General features: G+C 34.1%; 1 protein-coding gene across 1 annotated transcript; it reads right to left on the reverse strand.

Annotated features, from left to right (window-relative positions):
• Positions 1–2,665: 2,665 nt before the first annotated feature.
• spz4 (Spaetzle domain-containing protein 4) lies at positions 2,666–7,619 on the reverse strand. Its single transcript, XM_034331319.2, has 6 exons — positions 7,383–7,619; positions 6,609–6,787; positions 5,664–5,819; positions 4,821–5,558; positions 4,134–4,256; positions 2,666–3,963 (listed from the first exon to the last, which is right to left on the reverse strand). The coding sequence occupies exons 1-6, from the start codon at positions 7,410–7,412 to the stop codon at positions 3,717–3,719; spliced, it is 1,473 nt and encodes a 490-aa protein (XP_034187210.1). The 5' UTR covers positions 7,413–7,619; the 3' UTR covers positions 2,666–3,716.
• Positions 7,620–11,367: the final 3,748 nt, after the last annotated feature.

Raw genomic sequence — 11,367 nt, forward strand, 5'->3', positions numbered from 1 at the left:
TGCTAAGAACCAGGGTTGGGTATTACTTGAATAATTTTCGCATCATTTTTTTTATTGAAATGATTCTCGAATAAAAATGTGAAATAAAACCAAGTTATTTTAATAACTTCGTTTTATTAGAGAATTATTGAAATCATGCCCAACTCTGCTAAGAACGTATAAAGCTAGACTGATTTATGGGATGATCGATGATCAATCGTTCGTTTACTTCATCAGCAATAGAATTTCGAAATGTTTAATACTGAAAGGGTATCGTTGTACTCCATAGGTTGTTGAGGGACTTTTGTTAACTAGCAAAGAAACGCGATGGATAATGTTTAATTTGGAAGATACTATTGTAAGTAGCAAGGTATAAGTTTCTACCGTGACAAAATTACTTTGTTTTCTAAAATACTTGCAATTTGGTACTATGCTTTTTTATGATAGTCAAAATAGTTATTTGTTACGTCAAAGTAATTGAATTTCATATAACAAAAGCTTTGAATTAACTCTATTAGTAAAGGTTAGGTCAGGTTAGGTTAAGTTGGAAACTTGAACCTTGCTACGTACGATTCATTTGTAAACACCTTCACTGCCAGGCATTTATTTAATTTTTTTATTAAAAACAATTGATTTAATTGAGAAAAATTAACACTTTGATGGTAGATAGACTTATGAATTTGATGAATTAATTTTTATGTCATTATCTTTTGTCCAGTATCTTGCAACGAACATTGCAAAGGCTTCCACATATAATTCTAAAAATAAATTTTGTTTTTTTCTTTTTATAAAAGATTGTCAGTCATCAGGGTGTTAAATATCCGTAATGTACCCTACCGTTGAAAAGCAATAGGTTATTTGTTGAATGTCACATAAATCCAACAGAAAATGACGACATATTACATTTTGAGAAACACTTATCAGGTATCCCAAGAAGTTTAAACATATTTTATATACTACTTTGCACCTTTATGTACACTCACGTTCAATAATCCTTTCTCAACGTGATACAAGTTTGTGAATGGCACTTTGATAGAATCTCCTGATGGTTTGGATAATTTTAAAAAGTCAAAATTAAATAATGAGGATGTATTAACACTAGAATAACCGACGTTGAAAAGATTCCAAAAATAAATTGGAAAGATAAATAAATTAGCATACATAAAAAAAATGGCAGGTATGATGATATTTTTGATTTTGGTATCGCAAGAGAATCATAAATGTTAAACTGCATTGTGGTGGTAAAAATGATTTTGTAAAAATTTGTCATTCGTTAAAGGATCCTTTTAGTTGAGAGACGAAACTCGATTATAAGTGATTTTTTTGTTAAATAATTTTTGTATTAATATAATGTTATTTCAACGATATCGAGCACAATATCGTTTCATAATGTTGTAATAATATAATATTGCGTTTTATAAATGTAATTGTACATATATATATGATAATTGCGCGTAATGTATTATTGTATTGTATAAAAAAGAGAAGGTTTCGTATTATTTTAAGTGAATCTTAAAAGATTATTTTTCATTTCGAATCGGTGACACGGTTTCTCCATATGCTTCCAGAGATGAACATGGAGGAATCGTGAAAGTAAAAAAATTAAGTTATTATTCCTTAGATTATTTATTATTTATAGTTTAAATCATACATAATCAGCAATAAACTCTACTGTTTATTCGCAAAATACGTTGTTTTCTTGTCTTCTAGAATCCTAGAGTCTAAAAATTCTAGGATTTGTACGAGAAAGAAAATGTTATCCATAAAAACTACCTCATCCCAATTACGCTTGATATTTTCTTCTACCCAAGATTTTTTAAAGACAATGTTTAGTTGTAAATAACGAAAACAAAAGTGCTAATAAAGACACCTCTTTCGTCTTCTAAGAAAGATTTCAGGTAACCAGTTTTTAATAAGAATTTTGTATTTATATTTATTTTAAACAAAGTAAACGTGAAATTAATGTTTCATAGTAGATACAATAATAATTCAGTTAATAATTAATTGCAAAATTAAACACTGTAAGGAAAAAATTTTTTTCAATAGGAATTAATATTTCATGTAGTTGATTTGGAACATAATGCAATAAAAGGATATGGTGGAAAATTGTAATTTTGCAAATTTTAAATTAATGAAACTTATACATTTATAACACAAAGGTATATTATATGTCAATGTCAATACATATGTGGTCGTATAAGTACATTTTTTTTTTCATACTAAATTAATAATAAAACCGAGGAATGGAATACATTTTGAAATGAGATTTTTAGTATGAAATGCATGAATGTCGATGTTACAGAAATATTTTTTTATAAATAAATAATTGTATTTTTACAAACGTTAAAATTGCAAGCAATAGTATAAAATAAGTTAGTATAAAAATAACAAAAGTTGTTCCTTTACCGATGTTTATTACATGTTGTGAGTATAAATAATCTAAGATTATATAGGTCTCATTAAAAAGTAATTAATTAGTGATAAATATAACAAAAACATGGCTTATACAATTTTATTCACGAGCCTTATTCATGTATGATTAACAAATGTCTTAAATAAATATAACAATTATTTTCATACAAAATTATATTAAGATTTAATATTTCAATCTTAACAAATATGAAATACAAATGTAAAATTGTTTCTAATAAGTATATTCTAATTATTACATATATTTATTTTTCGACTTAATGTCAGCTATAAGTTGATTATAGCGTTACAATATATTTTCTTTTGTAATAATTTTAGCAAAGTATGTTTGATAATGACCGTACATATTTACAGATTATATTTGAAACAGCTATGGCAAATGGATTTCATACGAAAGAATGTCTTTCTTTTTATGAATAACAATAAGGACTAAAATTGTTGACTAGGCTGGAGCCATTAGATCTTCACTATAACTTTATTTTATAACATTACATTGTATTTTACATGTTGAAATGAAAAAGGTTCGATTTTTGAGAACTTAGAAAACTTCTGTTTCAGAAATCTTACGTTTATGTAAGTATTTTGTATTAACAAAATTATTTGCAAAAATGTCAAGGTTCAAATCAGACGAATTGACATATATTACAATGGGTGATTAGATTATTATTTCTGTGGAGAAATAACAATTATAATATGAAGGTTTTTATACTGAATAATTTCTAATTAACAATTTTCCTCTAAAAATGCATGAAAAAATTAAATTTAGCATACGTAATTATGAAAAGTAGCAATAAAGTCAATCATGTACTTAGTTGGCTCTAATATTATGATCACCTCCTGCATATAAAATCTCAAATTCGTTATTTAGTCAATTATAAAATCACAAGACCGAAAAATTATTAGAATAATTATTTGACAAACTTGTATTTTGAGTAGACCGCCTAGAATTTTTTAAATTTGACCACTACGCCATCTATACAAAAGTGGCGGAAACTGCTCAATAAATTACCGACTTATCGACTGAACTTTCGACAGTCGGTAATCGATCCTTCGGCAGTCGGTAAGTTAACGATTAGTTTGCGTCAATTTTGTATAGATGGCACAATGGCTGATGGCTTTGGGGTACTAGGGACCCCGAAGCACCGGCAATGTTCTACATATCGACATTATGGCATCCGGGGTGTCAGGGACCCCGATGCATCGGTGGCGCTTTCTGCCGGACAGACGTATTTGCACTTTGTATACATATAAAATGTGATGCAAAATCATTGCATTGATTCAAAAAGTATTCATGTTTGATAAGTTATTTACGTATATCGACTTCGAGGCGATCTTACTTTGATTCGTTGCTTCTGACTGCGAGGAGAGCGCGATGTTACACGAAATTCCAGGGGTAAATCGTAGCAACGACAAACGCAGCAACTTGGAAACTTGAACCAATCGCTGAAGATGCCACGACATTCGTTGTTTGGGTCATAGGCCAATAATCTGTGAAGTCTGTACTGTTGCTCGCATCTGCATCCATCACGACAGTACATCTGCTTGTTTTCATGTCTTTTGGCAAACAAAATGACAGTCAAGATAGGCAATAACAAAATTTTTATATGGTAGGCATGAAAATGAAGGAGTTTAAGAAAATTTTAATATTATATTTATATAAGTGAACAAGATTATATTGTTAAGATATTTTATTTTAATTAATTATATCCGCTTGTAATACTCACGTGCATTTTTCCCAATGGACGTACTGTTCAAAAGGGTAGAGGTTCAAAAGTGCCAATACTTCACCTCTTGTGTTATTTGCCCAAAATGGCGCTACTACTTCTTCTTTCACAGGGCAAGCATTCCTAAAGAAATAAAACAAAAAATTATTTTTATAATTTCTATAAATTAGATTATTTTTATAATAATTTACAGTGCTTTGAAAATAGCGTTGTGTATTCCTTTCTAGTTCACTGCTATAGTGACTGGTATCCCAAATTTTAATGCAATCAATTACTACAAAAGTAGATAAAATACCAAAGCTTGAATATCATTATTATGAAACTAATAATATAAAATACGAAATTGAAATTTTACTTTTGAAAATTAAACCATCGTGTGCCTAATGATTTATATTTTAACTCTCGAACGGCGGACCATGGAGAGAGCCCCAATTTTAATTTAATATCATATTTCATATTACTTTCATTTTTTTTGCACACTGTTCCTTTAAAAATTATAAACATTTAATTTTAGATTAATACTCTTGCATACATTTTATAAGTTTGGGTTATAATGGACCCAGGTTCCGCTTCAAAGGTTAATACTTACATCTGACTATATATAAAGTGAAAATGAACACGTGTAATCAGACAAGAGTGAAACGCCCTCAAAATATTCATAATTAACGCAAATAAAATGTCACTTACACTCCTCGAAGCTTTAGAACCGGTTGTTCCTGTTGATCCTTCGCAGCGACGTCTTGATACAGTTGTCCCTCCATATTCGAAGTTTCCGGTTTACCAGCGGGTCGGTATTCCGGCCGTGGCCTGAACTCTTGTTCATTCGAACCGGAAATCTCTTCCTGAACGGTTGTTTCTTTCGGTGTGACGAGTAGATCCTCACTGACGTCGGGGTCAGACGGTAGTTCAGTGATGCCTGGCGAACTTGCAGTCGATGTTTCGTCTAAACTGATCTCCGACACTTCTGCAACTTCGTCATCTTCATCCAGTTCCTCGTCGATCCTGTCTATCTGTTCCGGTATCTCGTTAATGCTGAAGTTCTGTTCCTTCATCATGTGAGACGTGGTCACTGTTAAGGCTATCGCTTCTTCCGTCGTGTTCTCCCTTGTGTCATCGTTTGTACTGTTCGTTGTAATCGTTGTTGAAGATGTTGGTTTCGTTGTTGATTCACGAGTGATCGAAGTAGCCGGGGTTGTTGTTTCCGTTGTGGAGGAAGTGGTGGATGTGGAAGGCGCGGGCGTCGCTGCGGTCGACGTGGTAGACTTCTCGGTGGGTCGGAAATGGGGCCTGGTGTATTCGCTTAATTTTGGGAACTTGTTCAGTCGTTTCGCGGAATTGTCGTTGAACGCTCTGCTCGTGAAACCTCGACCTTCGTATTCGCTGTCTCCCTCGAAGTACTCGTAATCGTGAGAGTACTGGTATTTTCTGAACGATTAAAAAAATATTGCATTTGAAAATAATTCAAGACGACGTATCGTCGGTGGTGATCAAAGTTAATTGTTTAATCTGAAATGTAATTAATAAGTTTACCTATGTTCATCCGCGAAATTGTGATAATATTCATCGTATCTTAGTTCGATATCGTTTTTCTCAAGTTCTGCTTTTAATACATTGATGTGCCTTTCGTCTCCGTACATGCGTCTCATTAAACCTTGGTTTTCGTGTACGAAACGACGAACTGCATGCCTGAAATTAATTAATCACCAGTTTTATAGCAATCAAATATTAATTAAAATGCAGTTATTTATGCTTTTGTGACAGTAGACTCTAGTTATATTGTCATGGGGGGGGGTTATAGATGTAGAATATTTTCCAAGATTTTAAGCTCTCATTTAAGAAGAGAAGGGGAGATTACATATAAAAAATCACTATAATATATTTGAAATATTGAAATTAAATTGGTACTTTTGATCAACATAAAAAAGAAAATATTATATTTCAGTCAGCTGACAATATTGTTAATTATAGCGAAAGTTATAAATAATAACCTTTCTCTCTAAATGGCAAATAAATAAATTTAAGTGCAAGTGAAAAAGCAATTGAACTTCATAGGTATTACCGAGAGTAAAAGTACGTCGTTTCCCTGATACTTTTGCAGTTCGATCACGCGCGATTTTAATAAATGAAGACATTCGGCTCCTTATTTAAAATTCATGTCATCACTGATTGAACAGTGAAACTTCCAGACCGTTTCCTCGAACGTTTTGTCAATTAGTTTTGTGCTGTCGGCGACTATGACATACTTTCTCAACCCTTTAACTGCATAGTGCTCGAAAATAAATTGTATCTATTGGCACTAAGCTAGCAACAACCCTTTTAATTAATAAAATTAAGTGATCCAGAATGCGAGGGATGTCACAAAGCAGCTTTATCGAGGAAATGAAGTTTTAATATTTTACTCCATAAATATCAGAATATTTTAAAGGTTGGTTGCCATTAAGGGCTGTACCTAGTCAAAGATTTTTCTTCACTCACCAAGGATAAGAGGTGCCAGCTACCGTGCACCAGTTTTGACGTCGAAAATCACAAGGTAGATTTGCGAGTCGCGCGCGACCTGAACGCGAATACGGTTTACTGCACGCAGAAGATGCGTCGTATCCGAATGTACTGGGTCCACCACTTCCTTGACATTGTACAAGCTGATATGTGATCACCTACAAAATGAAAAAAAATTAATTACCCAAGTGCACGAGGTATCACTGAAACATCAGCTCAAATTAAGAACGATAAAAATAGTTAATTTTTAAATTCACGTTTTCAGCTTTCTACTTTATATCATTAGTATAGCAGTAATGCTGTTGTACTAAATTTTATCATTTTCTTTTACTTTTCAATTATTCGATTACGTTACATTCGATTATGTCAACATGTCATCACATAAACTCACGAATAATTTTGTGTATCTACGAAAATTGTAAGTTATAATATGCACCTACTAAAAATAATGAATACGTTATGATTTTGCAAAATTATCAATTTTGAAGTGCCCTGTACAAAGTTGAACCAAAATCGGCAAATCGACGCTTGTGCGTTCCTCTTGCAAGAGTAAAGCCTGTTTTCATTTATCTTCTTATTGTTAGAAGAATCCAGAGAGATCCTAGATTCGCCCACATATATTTCCTAATATGAGCGCTCACAAAAAAAAAAAAACTAAAACCCACAAGCTTTCCTAATCCTCAACCAGCTTTTCATATCGAACCTCTACAGATACTCAGATGGAAGCTGTCCACGATTCAGAGCATCACTCACCTGGAGGACGAGATGCACGATTACATTCATAACTCGCGTTTGACGTTAGTTGGTAGTTTTGGACCTAAGGTCCAACAGTACGTCGATCAGCCTGCTATACGGTACACGCGTATCGTTTTCACTGACGGCCGTATTGCCAGGGTAAGAAAGGATGAGGACAGGTGTGTACGTTCGCGGCTACATGACAGCACCTCCGCGCGCGAGGAGGACGCTTTCATTACTGGGTGTAATCAGCCGGCGTCGCACGCGACGCCAGGGATTCGCCTGGTAAAAGTACAGCCAGTCCCCTTGGTCAGCTCGCGTTCGACGTTCGCTTGACCGAGAAGTAAGAGAGAGCAAGAGAAGAAACGAGGAAGAAACGGTGAAGAGAGAGCTCATAGAGCTGAGAGTAGGTCATCGCGAAGGGTACCGTTACATTTGGGCCCATTGATGTGTGTCACGGGGCCCCACGGTGACGTAGCGAGGGCTCTCGGTGCTGCTGGCGCAACCGAGCTCTTCTCTTCGCTGATCAATTAGGAGAAAGGCGGCTCGGTCACCTTTCATGATAGAGGAATCAATTTTTACCAATCCAACTGAATCGTGACCGAACAGAATTCATAATACCAGCCACCTTTCATATGAATGGATCAGTTATTTCCTTTTCATGCTTTACAAAACCATATGTATCTACCCAAAGAACTTTCAAATTCAATTTTCTTCAAAACCTAATCTGCAATTTCTTGAAGACTCTCCGTAAGTAGCGAGTTTTGAAAGTTATAAAGTCTATGTGTAGGTTGGGTTAGCCTGAGCCTAACTCTAGGTTGGGATAGCCTGATCCTAACCATAGATGGGCCTGAAGATAAAGATGATTGCACCTTGAGTTTCTAGTCGTGACCTTTCAACCATCCTAACTGGAGATGTTCACGTGGATGTGGTATTCCTATGAAAGTGTAAGAGGTATGTTCTATAGGTCGTTGAATAGTATCTCTCTTTTATTCAGGAGATTGTGCCATCAATGAAATCGTTAAACACATTGCGTGTGGACCTTCGACGTGTTGATTGTTATCGTCGGGGTGTGAATGGAAAGCTTTGCCTCAGTTTCAAAGATAGAGTACCCAAATTAAAATTTATTAGCTAAGTACTCTAAACAGTTGCATTGTTTATATACGTGTATATCGAACTCGATTCATGAGTAGTAGTTTAGATGTTAAGGAAAGCACAGTTCGCACGTCGTTTGTCCTTTTGATCGAGTTTCTAATTCTGGACTTGCTGTTCCGATATCGTTTCTTGTGTGACGTTACTCGCAACTCGTTTTTGCAGTACGGTTCTGTTTACGTGATCTGAAATACGAGGTCTGGCTACGATTGTAGTACAACCTGTGAAATGGATAATTCCTTGTGGAAAATTACGTCGAATATACAGTGTGATCCAAAAGTTGTGTAATTTATAAAATTGTTTGTCAGGATGGAATTTTGTATTTTGCGATACATTAATAGGAACTTTCCTTAATTTTATACAAAAATCTATTGAGGTATATAGTCGAAAATTGATTGGTTCAAAAGATATCCTAAGGAGAGACCACTGGGTTCTCACTGTCTCTTCCTAAGATGTCTTTGGAATTATTCAATTTTAGACTAAAATGCCTTATTATTTTTTTTAGAAAATTAAACAACGTATCAAGCGATGTGTAATATGGTACAAAATTCCATTTTGAGAAATTTTATTAAACTGTAAAATAATTTGCATAGTAAAAAAAATTAATTATTCCACAGAAAGTGTTTTAAATAAAATAAAAACATGAATTAATCGAAAGTAAGTCAACGCGCAAATTATATATTAAATTCCTTGTTAAGATATAAAGACCTTTTTGCGCTGTCTTTTCGCTGTTTGTTTACCAAAGAAAAAAGCCGTAAGAGCATGACCATAAATGCTGTTTAATGTTTCCAACGAAACTTTCCGCGTGTTCCACTAACCTCGAAACTACTGTCACTGGAGTCTCTTTCACTGAATTTTCTTGGTTTTGTGACACAAACGTTCTACACAAAAACTAGATGCTATTATATAAAAGATGCAACGCTTTCGTTAAGGAGGTATGTCTACTCAGGGATGCCAAAGGGACGCTCATCTTTGGGAATTATTATTAGCAAATTGAAAATGTATAATTCTATTTAAATTTCATTTCTTAGTTTATTAATAGAATTCATAATTTTATTTTTTAAAAAAGAGACGATTTAATCCTTCCCCTAATCACCAAAATTAATCAGGATTGATCCACTGATATTGAGGAAAAATGTTGAACAAAAAAGAAAAAAGAAAACTATTTTTCCATTAGTTCCTGGCAAAAATGGCAACAACAAAATAATTAAGATTACAATTAATGCTAAGCACCTAAATAATTTCTAACAATTTTTACAGCAACTTGTTTATATAACATCTGGTTCTCTGAACAAGTTCCAGGAGAGTACCGTGCGATTGAAGAGTAATAGCGTTTACACGATTCCACGTTCTACGTTGCTTTCTCTTTATCAAAAATGCACCATTAATAGTGTAGGCAGCGTACAAGTAGTAGTATTATAGTCTCTCCATTCCGTTAGGTGAATAGCATTAAATTATTGGAGCATCGTTTTGCCTGATGACTAGTTAGCGAAATACCAGTTTGCCATCGTAGCTGGTGAACAGAACAAATACTGGTTCTTGCATCTTCGCCTAGAAGTAGAAAAGAAAGCTGTTCATCAAGCACGCACACGAACGCGATGCGTGCATCATTTCCGATTTCTGATAAACACGAATTCCGTAAGAAAACATGTTTAAATCATTGTCTTGTTGGAGAACGTCTAAGAATTTTTTATGTTTCTGGAACGTATGAATTAGAATTTTTATAGCTAATCATTTAATACGTTGAAAACCAACAAATTTGATTTGTAATTTTATGTTAAATTTTGGGAATTTGAGATCTCTGAGTCTATTTTTTATAAATTAATTAAACCTAGTATAAGAGCGAAACATTGTTAAAATAATTGTAAGACAAACTTGTATTCACTTCATGCACCTTGGTAAATAAATCATTTTAGAAAAGCATAGAGCTATTATTTAATTTACCCAATTTCCTTTCTGAGTTATTTATTTAATTTACACAATTTCCGTTCGAAGTTATTTATTAAATGCACTTAATTTCTTTACTTAGAAATTACCCCTAAATCACTGCACCGTCGTATCTCTTATATCCCCGCATCTCTTATACCCCTGCAACCCTTATACCTCACCATTCCTTACATTTCTGCATCCCTTAAATCTATGCATTCCTTACATCTCTGCATCCCTTACATCTCTGTATCCCGTTACATCCCTGAATTCTTTGTATTCCTGCATCCGTTATATCACTGTATCCCTAACATCCTTGCATCCTTTACATCTCTGTCTCCCTTACATTCTTGCATCCTTTACATCTCTGTTTCCTTTAAATTCTTGCATCCTTGATATCTCTGCACCAGAGAGCAGAATATCGTGCCGAATTTAGTTTTCATTATTAACCGCAGAGGGCGCTGATTCGACGTTGAAAATTTAGTTCACATTTTTGCCGATAGAGGGCCAAAATTTCCGCATGATTTAGTTCCTTTTTTCGCCACCAGAGGGCACTGATTCGAGATCGAAATTTTAGTTCACATTTTTCCCGCTAGAGGGCCAAAATTTCTGCATGATTTAGTTCCTTTTTTCAAAACCAGATGGCGCTGATTCGACATCGAAAATTTAGTTCACATTTTTGCCGCCAGAGGGCCAAAATTTCTGCATGATTTAGTTCCTTGTTTCAAAACCAGAGGGCGCTGATTCGACATCAAAAATTTAGTTCACATTTTTGCCGCCAGAGGGCCAAAATTCCTGCATGCTTTAGTTCTTTTTTTCAAAACCAGAGGGCGCTGATCCGAGATCGAAATTTTAGTTTACATTTTTGCCGTTAGAGGGCCAAAATTTCTGCACGATTTAGTTCCGTTTTTTGCCGCCAGAGGGC

This window comes from Osmia lignaria, chromosome 14 (genome assembly GCF_051020975.1).
Source record: "Osmia lignaria lignaria isolate PbOS001 chromosome 14, iyOsmLign1, whole genome shotgun sequence".
NCBI classification, from domain to species: domain Eukaryota; kingdom Metazoa; phylum Arthropoda; class Insecta; order Hymenoptera; family Megachilidae; genus Osmia; species Osmia lignaria.

Excerpts from the sequence above, each read along its gene's own strand:
- spz4 (XM_034331319.2), bottom strand. The coding sequence starts at position 7,412 with ATGAATGTAATCGTGCATCTCGTCCTCCAG. Across the intron at positions 5,559-5,663 it reads AATTTCGCGGATGAACATAG|AAAATACCAGTACTCTCACG; the intron begins GTAAACTTATTA and ends TTAATCGTTCAG. Across the intron at positions 3,964-4,133 it reads GTCCATTGGGAAAAATGCAC|ACATGAAAACAAGCAGATGT; the intron begins GTGAGTATTACA and ends GTTTGCCAAAAG.